General features: G+C 38.4%; 1 protein-coding gene across 1 annotated transcript; it reads left to right on the top strand.

Annotated features, from left to right (window-relative positions):
• Positions 1–20,447: 20,447 nt before the first annotated feature.
• LOC138934322 (uncharacterized) lies at positions 20,448–22,720 on the top strand. Its single transcript, XM_070297944.1, has 4 exons — positions 20,448–20,664; positions 20,747–21,086; positions 21,184–21,273; positions 22,526–22,720. The coding sequence occupies exons 1-4, from the start codon at positions 20,555–20,557 to the stop codon at positions 22,718–22,720; spliced, it is 735 nt and encodes a 244-aa protein (XP_070154045.1). The 5' UTR covers positions 20,448–20,554.
• Positions 22,721–22,892: the final 172 nt, after the last annotated feature.

Here is a 22,892-nt window from a genome sequence, read left to right as displayed (position 1 = left end):
TAGATACCAATAGATAGATACTAATTCGCAAATCAGTGGATTACATCGATTGTTAGGAATCCATTTACAAAGCACGAGAATCTTTTAAGCGAGAGTTAAATATTATAGTCTCCGCTAATAAAATCTTGTGATCTGTAATGGAATGATCAACGCTTATTCATTAATTTGCTGTGTTAGAAGATTAAGTAAACATGTGCATTACTATTTAGTTAGTTAATACATCAAGGAAGACAGTGTTTTAGCATGTTTTCAAACAATTATACTTGTAAGGTTATTGCACAAACGAGAACTTAATGTTATGCTGTTAATATTATATCATGTTTTATTTTTATTTTAAGTAGGCAAAAGTAATAGATGGGAGTAGTGTATCTAGGCCGGTTCTAACTCAGGTCCTCTGAGGGGTGGTGAAGGGCGAGGGGCGAGGGGAAACCGGCGCGGGGGGTATGACGTCACGCGGGGGGGTAACCGCGGCGAAACCGATAGGCGAGGGGTCCGCGGAGAGAGGGAGGGGAAGGGTCCGCGGAGAGGGGGAAGGGGGAACCGCGTCCTAACCGATAGGCGAGGGACCCGCGGGGAAGACGAAACGCGAAGGTACGATGCCGCGAGTAGGTGTGAGAGAGATACCGCGAGGCGTCCGCAATGTGTAAGAGAAGGATAGCGCTAATGATATTCTATGGGCGTGGGAGAAGGATAGCGCAAGGCGTCCATATGAGCGTAAGACAAGGATAGCGTTTGCATGCACGTGGGAAAAGGATGGCGCGAGGCGTTCGCAATGTGTGGGAGAGGGATAGCGTCCGCATGCACTTGGGAGAGAGATAGCGTCCGCATGTATTTGGGAAAAGGATGACGTTCGCGAGAGAAAGAGATAAAGAGAGAGATAGCGCGAAGCATGCACGTGGATGATACGGCGTTCGCACGGCGGTGTGAGAGAGATAGCGTGGGGCGTCCGTAATGTGTAGGAGAAGGATAGAGTCCGCAAGTTAAATTTTGCAGACTGTGCATATCTATTACACCGTTTTTATTCATACATACATAAAGGATGGGATAAATAATTAAATTCACAGATAATTAGTAAAATAACTTATTTATTACAAGCCTCGTGAAGAATATCATTTACAGCACATGTCAATAACTCGCAATCTATGAGCGATTCGCTGTTAAACATATCACTTTCATGTATCATTTTTGCAGCGTCGCATACATTAGCGATATTATTCTGTTGTAAAATAGTTACAAATTGTTTGAATTTTTCATTTACAATATGCGTGTTTTCGCATAACCAGTAATACATATGATCTATGCATTTTTCAAAATCGAATAAATAGAATAGAGTTGGCGGTTTCATATATAAAGAATTATTAGATAATCCTATTTTTATAATATTCTAATCAGATATTTTAACCACTTCGAATGTCAAATCTCGAATCCGCAATGGGATTTCAGTCGATTGTAGAAGCCGTTCAATGTCCGCACGTTTCTGCATTAGCGATTTCCACGTTTCAAAAGGCAATATTATTTGATTGCCCCGATTATCGCCGAGAACCAATTCCACGCAAGATACAGCTCTAACGTTTATTCCAATGTCCAAATATTTGTATGACGTCGGAGTTAAGGCGTATCGTCTTCCGAGTATACGAACCGCGCGACGAGGCTTGGATGAAATGCTAGGGAGTAAAAACAATATTATTTATGTAAATATTTAAAAGCTGTAAAAAATAATTTATAAAGTATAAAATTCATTAAGTTAATTAAAACTTACTTGTTACATTTCTTCTTCTTACACGGTGCAGTTTCATCAGCATCTTGAATCGGAACGTAATAATTCATGCGGCTTCCTTCGGTGGGATACATTTTTATATGAACCTTTCACACAAGTGGTCGATGCAATACTGAACGTATTGAACATATTTAAAATATGTATTAGCATTGCAAAATTGCAATGTGGTGGGGATTATTGCCGACGCGATATTTTTTTCAATTTTTCTATTCAAGCGCCGATATACGGCTGCTTCACGATGACATCATCACCAGGTGTGAGCTTTAGCCAAATGCAATATAATATAAAATTTTCAAGCGCCGATGTGCGGCTGCTTCGCGATGACATCACCCATAGATATCAGATTTCAAACGCGCGTGTCAAAACATGACAAAATCGTGAAATATAAAAATAATTATCAAGGTTAAATTGCATTAACATTGGACAGCTGTATGTAATTTGAAACTTTTGCGATGCACCTGGGATTTGACATCATCTCTAGACGACAAAAATGCAATAATCGACATTAGTCAAAATGTACGTGACAAATCGCGAAATAAAGATTTAGATAGATACACATGATGGAAAGAAACATCAAGATAGAATATAAAATCATGGTAAAGAGCAGACCCTGTCAGTATTTTCGCCAAGAGTTCCGAGACAAAAGCTATTAATAAGAGCATCTTGTTAGCAAAAATTTTTGGCATAAATTTAGAAATATGGTGGAAAACAATGCCGAACGAATTCTGCGCGAACAATCTGCAAGGGTAAATTCGATAGAGGAGTACGTTGCGTGAGAGCAACGATGCGACGAATATATCGAATCATTGGAAGAGCAAAGTCGAATCAAACGTCCACGATTATCGATTGGGATTCGACAATCGCTGATTGCTCGAATTGCACGACTCGAGGGATTGAAGCACTCGTTACGCACGCGTTTTGTACACGCGGGTGCAGGATGCAGCACGCGGCAACACGGATTGATTTGGCGAGAAATCGATATGGCGTTCGAGAACCGCATATTGACTGGTGCGGTTATAAATCATAATCACATCGAGCCTCGTCAATTTTTCGAGGATGCCAAAGACATTGTGCTCGAACACGTGCAAAATTTGATGAAAAAACACTTTAATGTGAAAATTAATACATTGTCCAATGGTGAATTTGTGACGGGTGATAAGCGCGCAAATAAAAGTAATACGAGAAACTATGAACTCTTTCGCACATCCGATTTACGCGAATGGTACGAGCGGCGCGTTGTCGAGCCCGCTCTAGCATCGCTCGAAGAATTTCAGGAACGCGATAGCGGGTGGGCATTGTCGCGAATACTCGATTTAACTATAAATATAAATAAATATAATCCTTTGCGCGCGGGATGTCATATAAAATTACCGCGGGCGATAATGATGAAGAGAGCGGTAATAAACGTGCAATCTAATGACAATGCGTGTTTCGCGTGATCTGTGGTCGCCGCTCTATATCCAACCGAAAGAAACGCGGATTGGGAATCTTCGTATCCTCATTATACGACAGTGCTGAATCTCCAGGACATTGAGTTTCCAGTGACTGTGAATCAAATTAAAAAATTCGAACTTGCCAACGATATCTCAATCAATGTATATAGTATCGAGGAAAAGAACATTGTCCCGATACGTCTGAGTGAGCTGAAAAAAGACAAACACGTCAACCTGTTGTACATTGAAGACAACAACGTTGGACATTTCGTGTGGATCAAGAATCTATCCCGCCTCGTGAGCTCGCAATTGAGCAAAAAAGAATACAAGAAATATATCTGCGATCGGTACGTATATATTTAATAAATTATATTGCAGAAATCTTTAAACAAAAATTAAAAATTATTTCAGTAGTGTAGTAAGGTCGGTTCTAATTCAGGTCCTCTGAGAGAGGGTGAGGGGCGAGGGGAAACCGGCGCAGGGGGTATAACGTCACGGGGGGGACCGCGGCGGAACGGTTGGCGCGGGGGCCGTGGAGAAAGGGAGAGGCTCACTTGCGCACAGTACAATTAGACACGTTGCAATCGCACACTGTGATATTAGACACAGAAAGTTGCGCACCGTTCGATTGGACACATTTCAATTGCGCACGGTTCGATTAGACACATTTTATTTGCGCACCGTTCAATTGGACACGTTGCTTTTGGACACAACACATATTTTTGTATAATTTAAAATACATACACGCATGTATGCATGTATAATTTTGAAATTTTTTGACATTTATTATTAATTTCATTTGGTAAATAAACATTTGTTACTGTTCGTTTACACACAGTTCGTGTGTGTACACATTTCTGTCGCGCACAGTTCTTTCGCGCACATTTCTTTTGCGCACATTTCTTTCGCGCACGTTTCTTTCGCGCACAGTTCTTTCGCGCACATTTCTTTTGCGCACATTTCTTTTGCGCACAGTTCTTTCGCGCACATTTCTTTCGGAATAACAACTCTTGTACCAAATTTGTAGCCTTTTTGCTGACAATAATTTGTAGCAAGCACTTGGCAATATCTGTTAGAACAGACCTGGCTGACTGGGCACTTACTAAATTTACGCTTTTACTATATTATATATATATATATATATATAATATAGTAAAAGCGTAAATTTAGTAAGTGTATGTACTTGTAAGTACTTGTATGTATTTGTATGTATTTGTAAGTGTGTATATATATATATATATATATATATATATATATATATATATATATATATATATAGTATGATGTAGCTTTTTGTAGAGTTTTGTTATGATTGCTTGTAATGGACAATAAATGTTATTGTACAAACATGCTTTGAAAATAAAAGATTAATTTCCCAAAAATATAAATAGATGATTGTTGATATTTTCATAACATTTCACAGGATTCTAATAGCGGAGAAAATTATAGTAAACTTTCGCTTAAAAGAATCTCGTGCTTTGTTAATCAATTCTTTTCTAGTGCTCCATGACAGATCTGCTGTGCAAATTACTATAGATGCGTAGGATATGTGGCTCTTAGTTCTGTTATATCTCAAATAGGCGTTTAAAAATATTAATAAATAGCATAATATATTAGAATTTCATATACAGAATAACTTTAGTAGAAATATTATCAAATCTCATGAGTATATTATATTATTATATTCAGGGTTGGGAAAGTTACTTTATAAAAGTAACTCGTTACCGTTACCATTATTTTTTCTAAAAAGTAACTCGTTACCGTTACTCGTTACCAATTTTAAAGAGTAACTCGTTACCGTTACAGTTACTAAAAAGTAACGAGTCGTTACAATTTCCGTTACTTTTTTACAATACAAACTAATAAATTATTTTGCATAAGAAAAACTTTTAAAAAATTGTAAGCAAGATTTTATTCAAGGTTTATTACAAAATAAATGATTAAATTTTATCGAAATTCTTTATTAAATTTTAATAAAATTTGTTGCTCCATAATATCATCATTTAAATGCCCTCTTTGTGGTGTTAATACAGAGCCACCGATGCTAAACATTCTTTCTACAGATGCACTGCTTGGTAGAGCTGTATTATATTTAATAAAAAGTTTTTTAAGTTTTGGATAGTCATTTAACATTTCTATATTACAATTATTTGATTTTAAAAACCGTTGCAATTCTTCTTGTTCAGATTCATTTTGCACCGTTTTTTGCTCAAAAATGAAAAAATCATCGTGATCGTCAGATTTTCCAGCTTTTGAAGAATTTTCAGTTGATCGGATTCCCAATAAATCCTCCAAGTAATTTTCAGCACGTTTTCTTTTTTCTCCGGTTAACCAGTTTAACTTAAATTTTGGATGTAAACATGCTGATATTATTATTTCTTCTGTTTCAAATATTGTACGAAATCTAAAATCAAATATAGTAAATTAAGCGACATTGTTTGTTTTATTGAAATTAATACTTTTGAATCAATAGTTTAAAATAAAATAATATTTTTCAATTAAATCCTTATTTAAAATTAAATGACATATTGTAAGACAGCGAGTTAATTTGTAGTTTGTCAGGAGAATGGCTTTTTCAAAAGGATAATAGTTTAACAGTTGAACCATGAATAATTGAACTGTATATATAAATATTATAGTGAACGTGATAAATCGAATAAAGCAATAATTTAAGCACTTATCGAAACACGTATTTATTGGTCAACTCATAAACTCGAACACAGAACTAATAACGAACTCAGAATATAAATGTGATTAATCAATTAAGCATATCACACAAGAACAACGAGACACGTCCGATCTGATTCACGGTTTACAGTAAAAGACGCTCAGGCATCCCGACGATCTCACAAACACACCTGTTGCTATAACAATTCCCTTTTGTTAAATAAATAGTTTATGTATCTAAGGAAACACGTTGCTATCATCATTTGAATATAGCGCTTGTATTTATCGATAAAGCGCATGCGCGAGCGCCACTAGTAATTTCTCTGACTATGAGACTGCCAATATCTTACAATATGTATTAATCAAATTAATAAGTTACCTTTTATTTAAACCTTGCTGAATAGCTTCAACTAATGAATGGCAATCTATAAGGTCAGATTTATTGAGATTTTCTAATTTTCGTTGCAAGGTACTTAGAACTGATAGTAAATGAGAGCTCTGCTTTTCCGAAAAGATAAAGCTCTCATTGGATATCGTGCGTCGCGTCATCGCACTGGTCTGCAAGAGCCATAAGTTGATCAATCACATTCAAGCATTTTTACAACATAATAAGAATGCTAATTGGTCGATTTGCTTACGGCTTTACGGTTCAGATAAAAATTTTATCACGCACAATAGCAAGAATAATAAATAAATAAAAAAATTTGAAAAAGTAACGACAAAAGTAACTGTTAAATTCGTTACTCGTTACCGGAAAATGTAACGAAGTTACTTTTTCCGTTACAAATAAAATTTGTAACGCCATTACCGTTACAGTTACTGAAAAAAAGTAACTGTAACGGTAACGGCGTTACAAGTAACGCGTTACTTCCCAACCCTGATTATATTACATTATAGTATACGTACGTACAGTTTATTAAATAGATTATCCTAAGGCTACGGAAACAGCAACTTGTATTGTAAATGACTTCTTTCACAACACTGATGGAGATACCGATATTTTCATAACATTTCACAAGATTCTAGTAGCGGAGAAAATTTTAATAAACTCTCGCTTAAAAGAATCTCGTATTTTGTGTATAAGAATTCAAATGTATAAGAAAAAAAATAACAAAAAATCTAATTGTCTAAAATACATATTTGATTAAATATTATATATTGATTAATATTATGTATTTGGGATGGCTTTACATAATAAATGGTGCTTTTCCACACCACTCATGGGGTATCACCAATGGCGCGTTCGGTTTTTTAAAATGGACCTTCGCTTGGAGTCCTATTATACCACTGTATGTTACATATTTTATTGTATCTTTCATTTACAAGTGTGATGTCTTTTATAGACAAGATATTTTTTACACACTTGTTTTTTATAAGTGTGATGTCTTTTACAGACAAGATATATTTTACACACTTGTTTTTTATAAGTGTGATGTCTTTTAAAGACAAGATACTTTTTATTTTATTTTCAACATTATTATTACATATCATTAACCGATGATGGAATGTCATTGACAGCAATGTCATCAATGTCAGCAGTATATAATATAAGACTGTTCATTTTCTTAGGGCAAGTAAAATATAATTTTTCCGATGACATGAGAGATAAATGCTTTTCATTAATCTCCATGTGTAGAACAGTTTGTTTTCTCGTTTTTAGTGCTGATTTTAATACACAAATAGCATTTACACACGCGGGCGAAAGTTTATTTCGTTTTTTTGTTTTTATATCAGATAGAAAAGAAAACATTCTTTCTGGGTCAGCATTTGAATTTGGAAGTGATCTTACAGCATTCAAAAGAGACTTCAGGTTGGGATATTTACGTTTTAAAATTTCTTTCCACATCTCATCAAAGTTTAATTTAGAAAAATGTTCTTTTTCTGCTATTGTAAAATCGAGATGTAAAGCATGCCATTGAAAGAATTAAAAAAATTCAAAATATGTTTTATAAATAGCAAATATGCTTTTACATCAGGATTTTGCATTATAAATAATAAATTTTTTCCTGACTTTGATTTTGCGCTTACGACCATTTCGGTCAAAAAAAGCTTGGTAGTATCCCACAACTCAAGATGTCTTTCAACACATGAATGGCGAGAAAGTCACCGTGTATCAGACAACTTTAAAATTTTATGATTTGTTTCCTGAAAACATTCGCTAAATTCTTGATAAATAGCAGCAAGCTTGGGACTACTGTTAATATAATTCGCCATCTTTTTTAAAAATTCTTCACAATATTCCGGTACTTTTGCACATGCAGCATGTGCAGCCAATGCAGCGGAATGGCATGGACATGAAAATGTTAATAAATTTGTACAAACTTCTTGTAACTTTTTTTTGAACGATAGATGTTTTCCTATCATGACAGACGCATTGTCGCATGATAGGGCAACAATATTTAAAAATGGAATGTTTAATTTCCACATTTCACATTTAAATGCATTAAATAATTTTTTCGCGCTGCTATTTCTCGCATCAATATTAATTAATTTAACTAATTGCGTGCGAATATCTAATGTTTCAGAATCAACATATCGAACAAGAAACGTCATCTATTTTTCATTACTAATATCAGACGTTTCGTCGATAAAAATTGTAAATTTCGTATTTTGAATGTTACTAATCACACGGGCCGTCTCAACCGGACACAATACATTGGAAATTATACTTTTACATTTTGTTCGACCCATGGTCATACTTTTCAATACGTTACGATCTTTTCCTACTTCTTGGAAAAAACTAAGAATTTCTTTTGCCGTTTGATGCGAAACATTCTTATCAGCAATTAACGCGGCATATCGAATTTCTGCTGATTTCTTTCGCTCTTCAAATGACAAAAGTGATTCGTCCGTCATCTTGATACTTTCATCCATATTCTTTGTTTCTGTTTTATTATTTTGACATATTTTTATGTGTTATTGATTCTGCATGACGATAAATTTGTGATAAACCACCAATCATAGATTTATTACAAAATGAGTAAAAAAACGAATTTTTGTCATGTGATACTTCGCGTAGCCATGGCTTAAATAATTCGATCTCTAGCCATTGTTGTTTAAATTTATGTTCTTCTGTCAATTTTTTATTTAAACTCCTATTGTCAGCATTTAATAATAATGATGTACTTTCTTTCATATTATTTTTGTGGCACGCCGAATCCGCATGTCTTAAAACATGTGTGTTGCACGAAATATTTTTATTACATATAATACAATGATAAAAACTATCATCAGAAGATACTTTACGTATCCAAGATTTAATTCTATCATCACTAAGCAAAGCTTCTGAAAAGCTTCGCTTAGATTTTTTTCTTAATTCATCACACATTTTTATATACAGCAAAAGATAGGCAGAAACAAAGAATTAAAGAAGAATGAATCAAGTAAAAGATAAACAATAAACAATAGGGACTCACAATCAGAATTGATTCAGCTTCTTAGATATCAAGACTTCACCAGACACGTATCAAAAAATACGTTGACTCGCAAGTACAAAGCAACGAAATTATCTCACAGAAGCGCCATGCGCCGTGAAACAGTTCGCATATGAAACAAATGCACGGCGTACGAAACAAATGAAAGAATACCGAATACTTCAGTTCACTAAGAAACGTGCTGTCATAGAACATATCATGTCTCGTAAGTAGTAAATTAAATCATTATTATTTGTATCTGTTAGAAAAGTTTAAGAAAGTTTCAGTTTCAGTTTTTCTTCTTTGTAATTATACATAATAATCTATTTATCAAAGTTTTATTTACATATTTTATATTTTGCAGAAGAAATTAATGAAGAAATGCCGCAATTGGTGCTGCAAAACGAAGGTGGCAACATGCAGCAGTTGATGCAACAATTGTTGCATCAACAAAGAATTCTGGGAGAAATGCAGCAACAACTGCAGCAACAGCTGCAATATTTGCTGCAGCAGCAGCAGCAAATGCAAAAGCAACAGCAGCAAATACAGCTACAATAAGTGCAACAGCTGCCGCAGCAACAGCCGCCGAAAAATAATAAAAATGGTAAATTATTTCTTATTAACTTATCAATTTATATGCATGATTATTGTAATTTAATTATTATTTATAAATGTATATGTTTATTTTTCAGACAAAGAAAAAAAAAGAGGTTGCGGTAAATCGCGAGCTCGCTGGTACAACCAGCGAGGGGGCAGAGGATGGGGCGTACGTGGCGGCCAGGCCAGTAGAGACGGCCCTGGAAGCAGCCGCAGCCGCGGAAGAGGCAGAGGCAGAAGTGGCCTCACCATTGTAAAAAATTTTTATATTAAATATTTAAAATCTTAAAAATAATAAAAAATAAATATAAATAATTTTGGGATTAATTATTTTTACCCCACATTTTTATCATTTATCTTTCTTGTCCTTGGTACAATATAATATATAACATACAGTGGTATAATAGGGCTCCAGGCAAAGGTCCATTTTAAAAAACCGAACGCGCCATTGGTGATACCCCATGGGTGGTGTGGAAAAGCACCATTCATTATGTAAAGCCATCCCAAATACATAATATTAATCAATATATAATATTTAATCAAATATGTATCTTAGACAATTAGATTTTTTGTTATTAAAAATCGATTCATTTCATTTAAATATGCGAACGATTTACTAATTTCTTCGTTAGATGATGTATTTTTTTGTATTCTTACAAATGAATATAAAGTCTGCAAGGTTTGGCTAGCAATGTAAAATTTAAAGCGTAGTAGTGTTCAATCAGTTTAATTTCTGATTATATCTGATATAAACCCAATATAAGATTCAGAATATTAAACTGATTGAATTGAGCACGGTAAATATTTGTAAACTGTTTGTTTGAAGCACAAAAAGTAGGAGTTTAATTGAAAAATTTCTATTTTTTTCAATAAAATAACTTGTAAATAAATAAATTTTTAATTAGAAGTAAAAAAAATATTTATTGGATCATTATTCGGACGAAAAAAAAGAAAAAAAAATTAAGTTATAAGGATCGAACCTGCGACTACGGGCATGCGAGTCGGACACGCTACCGCCTCAGCCAGACGGCCGCTTGACAGGTGAGAAAACTTTCTTATGTATAAGCAACTTGGAAAACTTTAAGACGCTTTTTCTCGGAATTGGTTGGATAGTGCGCCCTATGACTTTAATATATTTACACCCTAAGGGTACACTACCACCACACGAAAGCTGATCCCAAACTGAATTTCCCAACCCGTGCCTTTCCCTTGTAAGTAGAGACCGTCGGGGCCGTTATCTTCCCAGACATCCTCGGCGATCTCCCGCTCATGGCGTCGCAGCGTTCTCACAAATCGCCGGTGTTCGATATTCACGAATCCGGGAATCTGGATATCGCTCGTATATTAATACTATAAATCAAAATTATAATATATTACAAATAATTAATATATTACAAACGATATAAAATGTGCAAATATTACTTACGTTTTGAAATACAACAAGATTCAATAGGGCTCTCAACAGCCCCATCGCTAAATCTTACGCTCACCATGACGCGTTCCGGCGACCCCGACACAATACGGCTTCAATCAATGATGGCATTATTCAAACTTCACTTGGAACACACTTAATAGACTTCTTCTCTGTTTGCTGTCAAACACTTTGTGACGAACATACCAGGATAGACATTGTCTCAAACATTTTAGAGTAGGAGATGTATCACTTACGAAGAACGCTTACTCTCAGCTCTTGATAAGAAAACAAAAGTTAGCATGTTTCCACGAGCAAATATCTAAAGTCTTTTAAATATTAATAAAATATTATTATAATATGTAAACCACTATCGAACGGCTATTGAACGGCTATCGAACGGCTATTGAACGGCTATCGAACAGCTATTGAACGGCCATTGAACGGCTTTGAACGGCTATCGAACGGCTTTGAACGGCTATCGAACGGACATTGAACGGCTTTGAACGGCTATCGAACGACAAAACAATTATTATAAAAATTTTATGTCTATAGACATGTAACATCTGTAGCCTGATAAGGCGACTGACGCTGCTATCTAACGTCACGTACTGAAATTTGATACTCGCGTACTGGGATAAGAAAAAGGAAAAGGGAAGAATAAAAAAGAATAAAAAAATATTTTAACAATAGTTTATTCTAAATAATGTTTGGGTGAATTCTTATGATGATTCGTCCACCAATTGAATATTTTAAATACATTTTGTAAAGCGCAATTTTTCAAATGGTTTTCACAGCGCATAGTATTAGTAACATCTAGCTTATTTAACGAAATGATATCTTCATAGTCTGCATCCAAGGTCTCAATAATAACGTCATTTCTCGCATCATCGTCAAGTATATCGACCAGTTCTCGTTTTCCGCGTCCTTTAACGTACACGATAGGAGATGCTCCATCTTCCTCTTTCGTCGCGCTCATCACAGCTTTCGTAATCAAACGCCTAGCGAAGCTGTATGGAACGTTTCCATCCTCCCATTGAAGTCCATGGTGATGTCAGATTAGCCATGAAGTTTGGCATCTCTCAGATTTTGTAAGCGCATATCATGGTACGGGACTTGCAAAAAAGTAATTAGAGAGAACAAATACATTTCTCAATATTGTTGCGCGAACGTATCAAAATTAATTCGTGACGAGCGTTAATCACAACTCGCTTATAATCTTCGCAAAAACCCAATAGCATGTTTAGCGGCACGCAAAAATTGAAGTAAGTTTCAGCAGCATTATGCGACATATTCCACGCAGCATTCTCCAAGATTTTACCTTTCTCGGTTGTTAGAGAGACATAGTTTTTAATCGTGGAAGTTATTCCAACGTTTTTGTTGCTGTCAATCTCCACACCGTCGAGTACATATCAAAGTTCATCAAACATAAACGCGACACAATTGTTGCCCAATATCACTCTTCCCTTTTCAGCTACTTTACGCACCATCAACTTTCCCTCGACGTATAGAAAACTTTCACATGGTAACGTGTACAAATCTTGATGTTGTATCGGTATCCGTATCTCGTCGCTATATCCAAGCGTAGTGTTGGCGTATGGATTGTACGTATGAGTCTCAATCTTGACGATACGGTCATCAAAGATCGGCTTACCTTCGATATTTAAGATGTCAATCCTATTGTTCAAATATTTCGTACGACGAATCCCAATGATTTTAAAAACTCGCGATTCAACGCGCTGAGCTTCTTTTTAGCGTAACCAGATATCTGATTATTGTCACCCGATACCGCAGTCACTCGCCTTCTCGCAAAAATATTGTCCCTCGCAAAGATATTGTCTCTCGCGTGCTCCGTGCTTCCGTTCAACACAAGCATTTCATTTCTCAAACACTTTATTTTTGCCGCCGCCGTATATGCAATCTTACGGTAATTTCCTCTCCTCGAAAATCGAGCAAATGCCCTTCTTGATCAATAATGCGTATCGTTAAATCAGTAATGCTCCGTGCGACGATCGGTAGATAAATGATCTGTGCTGGCGTTTCCGATATCTTATATCCTGGCGGCACGCTCGGTGAAAATTCATGTATCGTGTGTACGCGCTTCTCATTGCTATACGCACCAGTGGTTACGTTGCATTCTATACGAATAATATTTACGCTAATAATATTTATCGGTACATCCGATTCGTGCCATTTCCGAGGCTGTAATATACGATTCGACGAGAATCCCAACAACGATCTAACGTTGCACGGTTTACTAAAATTTATTCTATAGCCACATTTGATTTCACTTTTTAGCGTATTATGATTAGCGCGAAGCATTATTGGATATTCATCGTGTTCTTCACCATCAACAATATCGTTGGTATCAACCACGCGTCGATGTCGTAAAATTGCACGTCGGAGATATTCGTTTATAGCGTGTAATTCGTACGATCCCTCGGGAATCGTGATTTCCTTATCGTCGTTATCAAAATAAAATTTATTATTCCAAGAATTCACGTTCGATATTGTATGATACATTTCAAAGTCGGTTAAACCAAGCTCGTAATCGCCATCGTTTAAATCTATAGCCAGAAAGTAGCTTACAGCAAGAGCGCTACTCTTGCCGGTCAACGTAAGTGTGAGCGACATGCTGGAAAACTGTCAAACGAATACTGAGTCGCGACGGTGAATTGTCAGGCTTTAAATTTATATCGATCATCGACCGTTTGAAGAAATCGAAGACACAATTGTCCACAAATACTTTAATTATAATTTTGATAGGCCGTGTGATTGTATTCTATATTTGCAACATTCTGTCCAAAATATCGCACTAATTTCTTGGGCGGTCGCAGATTTCCAAAACTATCGAAATATACTACACGATCTCCCCTCTTTGCATACGCAACCGAATGAGTACCGGAACCATCGATGTCATCCAAATTGACGATACTGCTCTCATTTCGTCGTACACCGTTTACCGGTAAATTATTGCGCATGAAAACACCTCTAAAAAATTGTATACGCATACGTCTTGCAAGTTGTTCCAATTGTTACACCGGCAGGCATTTTTATTTTGACATTTTTTTTTCTTGACCGCTGTTGAGAACCCTCGTCCACGTTTGAATGGAGCAAGATAAAATCCGTGACTTTCCTAGGCGCGATTATGACGTTGCATTTCTTCGAGCTGACGTTGCGTCGCCTTGCTATCGTTCACCACCTTCGCGATTCCCGTTGCTCCGTCAGCCAACGAACCGAGAACTCCCAATAATGGTAAAATTGGTAAGATACCACCGCGCTTCCCTATAGGAAGTATTCGTTTTTTTGCAGTCTTTTTCTTCATCGATGATTTTTTTGTTTTCAGCTCCATACCAAATTTTGTCTTTGCTTTCATAGCCGCCCAAACAGCTGTAGCGGCTGCTCTTTCGCCAAGAGTCGAATCTCTCGCGGTAATACGCGTTCGCGCTTTCGTGGCGAGTCTATTATCCGCAACGTGTCGTTGACTGAGATCGTTGCTTCGGGAATAAGCTGTGTCATGCTCGCGACACGCGGCATTCAATGGATTGATACCCCGATCGCCTCTAGCCAATCGTGTTTCTAAATGAGTTTCCGGTCCGCAAAACTGATAGCCTGGAATATGCAATTCGATAGGAAGTGCGTTTATCGCACGAATTAATAAACCGCTACCTCTTATAATTTTTGCTCACATTTGTCACAATTTTTTATTAACGGTGTTGGACCGTCGAAATGTGTTTGCTGCCACGTCAAATTATAATGTCGCGTGCATCGACGATACTGTTGAACCTCTGAGTCAGCTTTTATATGTTCGGGAAGCTTGTCCCACAATTATTATACGTAGCTACTAAAATCTTGCAGTAAAACAATCTTGGGAATAATCTGTAACTGCTCGGTGGTAAGCTTGAGAATATCGCTGTCAACCGATAGCAGAAGAAACATTTTTGAGACTGAACGGTTTCGATTCGGTGCGTCTCTATAAATAGGGCCCCGATGACTCGTTTTCCAAAATCTAATATGAGATTTGCGAGAGCAAACATGAGGTTTGCGCGACAAGCGACGATAATCAAAGTGAAAAATTTTGACGATAAAACACGAGTAATGTCCGAGAAAGAAATACACAAGCATGGAAACATGTTGCCGACTACTATACGCGGTATCATTTGCGGTCCTTCGAATTGCGGTAAGACTAACGTGTTGATAAGTTTGATAGAAAGTCCACACGGTGTACATTTCGAGAATGTGTACGTATATTCGAAATCACTTCAACAACCGAAATATCGATACTTGGAAAATTTACTATTATCGATCGATGAAATTGGTTATTTTACATTCTCTAATAATACGTTATTCCACCGAGCGAGGCGCTTCCGAATTCCATTTTTATCTTTGACGACGTGGCATGCGATAAGCAAGATACGATAAGAGACTACTTTGCAATGGGTCGACACTCGAACGTCGACTGTTTCTATCTTTGTCAAACGTATGCCAAGATACCCAAGCATCTTATACGTGACAATGCAAATTTACTGATTTCATTTAAACAAAATGGTACAAACTTGAAACATATATACAACGATCATATAAATACTGACATATCTTACGGCGATTTTCGCGCATTCTGTCAGAAATGCTGGCAACACAAGTATGCATTTGTAGTGATTGATAAAGACAGTTTACAGACTAATGGACGATATCGAAAAGGATTTAACGATTTTGCAATACCGTAAAGTGGTTAGTCGCTATCGATACATCGATCGAGCAACGTCTAAAATTTTTCGTACGAGCGCAACATGACGACGACGATTGACAGTGACGATCGTGAGAAGATTGCGAGAGAGATTGTAAAAAACGAGCGAATCAGTCCGCAAGAAATGTCGTTTTTTAAAAACCGGTCAAATGGAGGAAGACGTCGCATTGGAGAGGCATTTTAAACCAATTATCGAACCTCTAAAACAACTTATCGAAAATACAATCAATGTGGAATCTAATGAAGCGAAAATCGAACCATTGAGTATGCTCGAAGACAAGCATCTGAAAAAAGAGTCTGGAACAAAGCGAACAAGGTCAAATATATCACTGAACGATTCGCTAATAACTTCTACTCCAAATCAATCGAAACGTAAGCGAATGAAACAATTATCGAATGTGGTTACTTCTACTCCGATAAAAGATGTACAATCGAGTCAAATATTGCACGAAAGATCGTCTCCGATTGTGGAAGAAATTTTCGAAACCACTCCTGAAACGCTTGTGACGTCGGTTCAACATCTGCTACAAACGTCCGAGGGTCAAAATATATTGCGCACACATCTGGGTCTACTAGGACAAAAATATGTGAGAGCTATTTTGAGTCAAGATAAAAATAACAGTATGGATTATGTTTACGGTGTTAAATTTTGCAACAATGGAAGAATGCTTGGTGATAAAATTTTTGATGTGGATAAAGATGACAATATAATTATCGGTGGAATAAGATACGTGGGAACACCAGGTCTCTACGAGTTGATTTTCAAGAGAATACCCGACGGTGACGTATACAATGACGATGATAAAATTAAATACAAAAATATATTACTGGCGACAAATGCGCATAGACGTGGCAATGATTTGCGTAATCGAGTGTTAAGTAACAGTGTTAAGGATACAAGTATAAAAATATAATAGCACCATTAATCTCTATTAAAAATATAATAGCGCCTGGAAAAAAAGCTGGAAGAGGTATAAACTGTAACCGTAAATTTCTTTTAAAAATTATTTAATTAATAATTATTGATTCGGCGGGCGATTCTCCGATGCCCACGGTACACCTTCGGCGCGTATTTCGAATATCGATCTCGCGATCCACAAAAATTCCCGGAATCGCGAATAAACCAAGTTGAGCGCCAGGTACGTCAGGCCGCACCATTCACAAAAAACGCAACACCAAAAGATAATCGCGTAACCGATAATTAACGCGACGGCAAAATTCCGCAGCTATTCAGTATACCCGAAATGGTAGAGGGGGGGGGGTCGGGGGAGACGGGAGAATTCTTGAAAATCGAGAACACGGGAGCCAAAATGAGCATTCGATGTATTATAATAGAGATAACAATAATATATTAAAACGAAAGAAACAAGAGTATAGAGCAGTTCGTATAAATAATAGCCTTGGATAACAGTAATTATTTTACAGGCGAATAAGATATATTATTTCCGCGGAGATCGGCACGACCGTGCGCAACAGTATCAAATTACCGTCTTACGCGCTTTAACTCGACTTTTCGGCCGCGAGGATTTCCGCCATACGAGACTTAATTAGGACGCGACAGCTAAAGAAATCTCTCGAATACGCCGGTAACTACTTTACGCACGCTCGTGAATCCGCTTCGATATAATAGAAAATACTAGGTTGCACGACTCAAATCGGTTCGTTGGTCCGGCTCGCGGCAAGCCGATGTACGTCTCAATAACAATGACGGTGACCTTTGCGTTGAAATACCGAATATTTAACTCGCATGACTCGCGGAAACTAATAGCGGGCTCAAAGACACCCGATAGATTTCTTGTACGAATTTTTAGGATTTCGCTTCCTCCTGACTCCAATTTCTTACAATACTCACAAAACACGCGCTAACCATACACAGAAACAATACGGAAACTATCGATAACGACTGTGGTGTACGAGTCGCGCGGCGCAATATTTTGCGCGAGTCGGAATATCGATCGCGTGATCGCAAAATCCCGATAAGGCGCAACATACAATTATTACAAACGCGAGACTAACATTAATGACTGTCGGCGGCGGCGAAATGAATAGAGAGAGCCTATTCTACATAATTCGGATGAGCGACATGTGCCCGTCGGCCGTGCGACTTAATCTACCAAAACTATTCACCAAATTAATCCACCAAAACGCGTGGCTCGACAACTATTAAGGGCGCGACTTATCCGAATTAATTACCTACAATAAATCGGCAGCAAACTCGGGTCGACGACGCTCGTCCCACCGGCAGGAATATCTCGGCTTTTCCTTAGCGATCTCGTTCTCGCTCGTACGCTCTGGGCGACCTGCGTCCTTCCTAAAGGCTCGCCGAACAGTGCCGAGCGAGAGTCCTGCAGGAGACACGCCGGCGCGATAAATCGCTGTCGCGCCACTTGTGGCGCTTTCGCGTTACGCAGGGCTGTCCTGCGGTCCTCGCGATCCTTGTTGTCATCACGGCCGTGTTGGTGGGTTCATCGCCCCGGAGTTTCCAAGATTTTCTTGTTCGGCTTAAAGGTGCGAGCTTACGGCTGCGCCCGATCGGCTCTCTTTCCTATTTGATCGAATAGGTTCCGGATTGAGAGTCCGCTCGTCGCTCCGTCCTTGGGACTTCCTCGCTTCGTGCGGGTGAAGTGGCCTCCTCTTTGGCCGGATTATTCCGGCCCTCCGCTCTCCTTTCCTGCCGTAAGAAATATACATTACCGGCAGCGATGTTTACTAGTCACTAAAAGTGTTTTTTAATAGTTAACAGTTACGACCTGACGTCTCCTGTTTCCTTGGTATCCTGGACTCCCGCTCTTGGCCGTCGCTCTTCTCTCTTTCTCTCCTTCCGCCGGATGGAATCCTGCCGCTCGACCTCGTGCCGACAACCAATTCGCGGGCTCATTTCGAGCTTACAGTTTCGATTTTTCCTAACCGAAAGTCAGATCCCGCTGATCTGACCATCGGGCCGCTCTCTCCCTAAATTAGGAAGACGTAGGCCCCCGAAAAACCGCCCCCGATCGGGCCATTCGGCCCTTGTGACGGCCGTCCCAAAAACGTCACGTCACAACTCCCCTTTCCCAGGAGAGGACCGAGGAGGTCTTGGCTGGTGACGAGCGTCGACAGCCACTAACTTCCCTCTAATCACCAATCATAGCCAAAAAAAACATTCGAGCCTCTCCAACAAATCACCGCTACGTCCACCGACCAAAAGAAGGGTGATAGGGTTTGAGGTTCTTTATGTGCGTTTTACCCACGATATTTCCCTCCAAATTCGCGAGCTCGTACACCACGTTCGACAATATTTTATTAATTCTAAAGGGGCCGTGAAATTTTGGTGCCAATTTGGCCGCAATATTATGTGTCGCAGATGACAACACATGCTGCCGTTTCAGCACTAGATCTCCAACGTTAAAGACAATATCGCGACGTCTCAAATTATAATAAGTGGACTGCTTCTGATAGGCCCGCTCGAGATTTTCCTTCACCCAATCGTGCAAAGATTGCATTTTTCGCATTCTCTCGGACCATTCCGCCGGATCGCGTTGTTCGACCTCATTGACGTTCGCGCATCGCTCGCGTATCGAGTTTATCGGCGTTGGTTCCCGTCCGAGGTTTAAAAGCGCCGGTGACGTGCCGATAGATGAATGGTGAGCGGTGTTATACGCGAATCGAAAATCTCGCAAATGCTCATCCCATTCCCTATGATCTCTCTCTAAAAAGGCAACTATCATGGTCTTCAAAATCCGATTGACGCGCTCTACTGGATTAGCCTGCGGATGGTATGGCGGAATTGTCGTGTGGGTTATCCCGTGTTCTTCCGAGAACGCTTGCAACGTCTGATTTGCGAATTCCGTGCCGTTATCCGTCAGCAAAAATTTTGACGTACCCCAACGCGAGATGACTTCTCTCAAAGCCTCACAAATTTTCTTGCCGTTAAGGCTAATCTACAATGTGCTTTTTGCGTCTTGTTTTGTGTCCTCTGCCTTCTGTTTTTTTGCTACTTGTATTTTTGTCACATGAAGCCGAGAAACCACGAGAAACATCGTCATCTACAATTTGTCCCTTCTGAATTTTCGAAGAGAAATGTTATTTCACATAGACCAATCACAGACCGATATTCATAGCCCGTTCTTATATTACGACCATCTTAAATAAAAGTCTCAGATGCTAATACAGCATTCTTATTGGCTAATGATGTTTAAAGCAATACTTAAGATATCTTAATATATGAGCTATGAATATCGACCATAGAATAAATCATTCGGCGTTGTATTATTGTAATAAGGTTATGTGATCGCTACAAATTGTGTTTTCTTTAAAATGGACGAAGAATTATTAAATGTTTTGATTAGCGCCCAATGTTGGAATCTCCTTCTAATGTTTTTGCTCGCAAAAAAGCAATTAAAGAAAAAAAGAATCAGGCGTTGGTGGGTACGTCCACTTAATTATGGTCGAGAAACCCAGGGAATCTATAGGAATCTGTTTAGAGAATTGAGAACTACAGACCACGAAGAATTCTTTGATTATACACGCATGAATGTACAGCAGTTTGATTACATTTGTGATTTGGTGAGACCATATCTAACTAAGCGAAGCATCAGAACTCCACTGCCTCTACAGTTACGTGTGGCCATCACTCTTGAGTAAGTACATTTTCAACTTTTATGTATTACTAATGTTAAGTTATTTGTGTCACTGAGTGAGCTCTATGTTATTTTCTTAAAGGATGCTAGTGCGAGGCACATCAATTAGGACATCTTCATGGAGTTATAGAATTGGACGTTCCACTGCATATAAAGTGTTTAGGGAAACCTGCAGTGCTTTGTGGAAAGCTCTTCAACCGATATATTTGCAGGCATTGACAAGAGAGACTATGGTGCAGATATCTGAGGATTTCTTTAACCAATGGCAGTTTCCCAATTGTATCGGAGCTATTGACGGTAAACACATATCGATACAGTGCCCCCCAAAAGCTGGTTCTCAGTTTTATAGCTCTTACAAGAAAAGATTTTCTATAATCCTCATTGCTGCATGTGATGCTAAATATCGATTCACGTGGGTGGATGTTGGCGATTATGGTGAGTATCTCTGTGACAATCACCGAGATATTATAACTTGCATTATATTGACTTACGTAAGCTTCACTTTCACTTCTCCTGTAGGATCTCAAAGTGATGGAGATGTGTGGGCAAGCAGCGCTTTCGGCCAGGCTATCGATGCAGGTGAAATTGGGAGTGGTGCACTTGGACACAGTATAATTGGACACGGTGCAAATGGACACGTTACAAATGGACACGAGATTTTGCACACGGTTCAATTGGACACAGTGCATTTGGACACAGTAATTTTGGATACAGTAGCTTTTGGACACATAAGAAAATACGCATCGTTTACTTGGATACCGCTCAATTGGACACTGTTCATTTGGACACCGTTCGTTTGGACACAGAAAGATGCGCACCGTTCATTTGGACACCGTTCGTTTGGACACCGTTATTTGCCCACCGTTCGTTTGGACACCGTTCATTTGCCCACCGTTCGTTTGGACACCGTTCATTTGCCCACTGTTTGTTTGGACACCGTTCATTTGCCCACCGTTCGTTTGGACACCGTTCATTTGCCCACCGTTCGTTTGGACACCGTTCGTTTGGACACCAAAATTTGATTTAAGTTATACGACGTAATCCACACCAAATTTTTGTTTTAAATAAGAAATAGGTTTGGGTTAGGTTATATCTTCCGGAAGTGGAGCCCCCCCGCAGGGGGGGCGGAACCCATTGTATCCATGCATGACATCCAAATATGCGAAAGGCTAAACAAAGTGCTAAAAGCAATGTAAAATTAATGACATCAGTATCAGAGATATATAAGTATGAATATATTTTATTTTGACAGATATTATAACCTTCAAATGTATCTCCTTTTCACGATTTCATATTTTACATAGATTTACCAGTATAAAGTGTTATAAGAATACTGATTATATTTTCCCAAAATGATTTTTATTTCTCTCCATCTGTTACATATTCAAACAAACAGTGCGCATGTTTCTGTGTACAAATGAACGGTGTCCAAACGAACGGTGGGCAAATGAACGGTGTCCAAACGAACGGTGGGCAAATGAACGGTGTCCAAACGAACAGTGGGCAAATGAACGGTGTCCAAACGAACGGTGGGCAAATGAACGGTGTCCAAACGAACGGTGGGCAAATAACGGTGTCCAAACGAACGGTGTCCAAATGAACGGTGCGCATTTTTCTGTGTCCAAACGAACGGTGTCCAAATGAACAGTGTCCAATTGAGCGGTGTCCAAGTAAACGATGCGTATTTTCTTATGTGTCCAAAAGCTACTGGATCCAAAATTACTGTGTCCAAATGCACTGTGTCCAATTGAACCGTGTGCACAATCTCGTGTCCATTTGTAACTTGTCCATTTGCACCGTGTCCAATTGTACTGTGTCCAAGTGAAGGCCACTCGGTGAAATTGACTTTCCTTTTCCAAAGGAGATTCCTAGCAGTGATGTCATCCTTCCCTTCACTTTTGTCGCCGATAAAGCATTCCCACTTGGCATCCATATGATGCGTCCATATGCCAGAACTTACAGAACTTTTGGCAATGCAGAAAGAATATTCAATTATAGACTCAGTCGTGCCAGACGTACCATCGAAAATACGTTTGGAATCATGTCATCAAGGTAGCATATCTTGAGAAGGAATCTGTGTTGCATACCAGAAACAGCGGAAGACATTGTAAAAGCAATTGTGTGTCTTCATAACTTTCTGATAGTATCTGAAGACGATTTAGCACCATTGGAAAGGACCTATTGCCCTGCATCTATGCTAGATAGAGAAAGAATAGATGGAGATGTCA

Source organism: Polyergus mexicanus, unplaced genomic scaffold, assembly GCF_030449975.1.
Source record: "Polyergus mexicanus isolate NDT 795.1 unplaced genomic scaffold, iyPolMexi1.0 SCAF_6, whole genome shotgun sequence".
Taxonomy (NCBI): Eukaryota; Metazoa; Arthropoda; class Insecta; order Hymenoptera; family Formicidae; genus Polyergus; species Polyergus mexicanus.
Note: the sequence above shows the minus strand (reverse complement) of the source record. Positions and strands in the feature narration are given on the sequence as shown.

Bases quoted from the DNA above. Each gene is read 5' to 3' on its own strand.
- LOC138934322 (XM_070297944.1), top strand. From the start codon at position 20,555: ATGAATGTACAGCAGTTTGATTACATTTGTGATTTGGTGAGACCATAT. The intron at 20,665-20,746 runs GTAAGTACATTT...ATTTTCTTAAAG, and splicing joins CGTGTGGCCATCACTCTTGA to GATGCTAGTGCGAGGCACAT. The intron at 21,087-21,183 runs GTTGGCGATTAT...CTTCTCCTGTAG, and splicing joins ATCGATTCACGTGGGTGGAT to GATCTCAAAGTGATGGAGAT.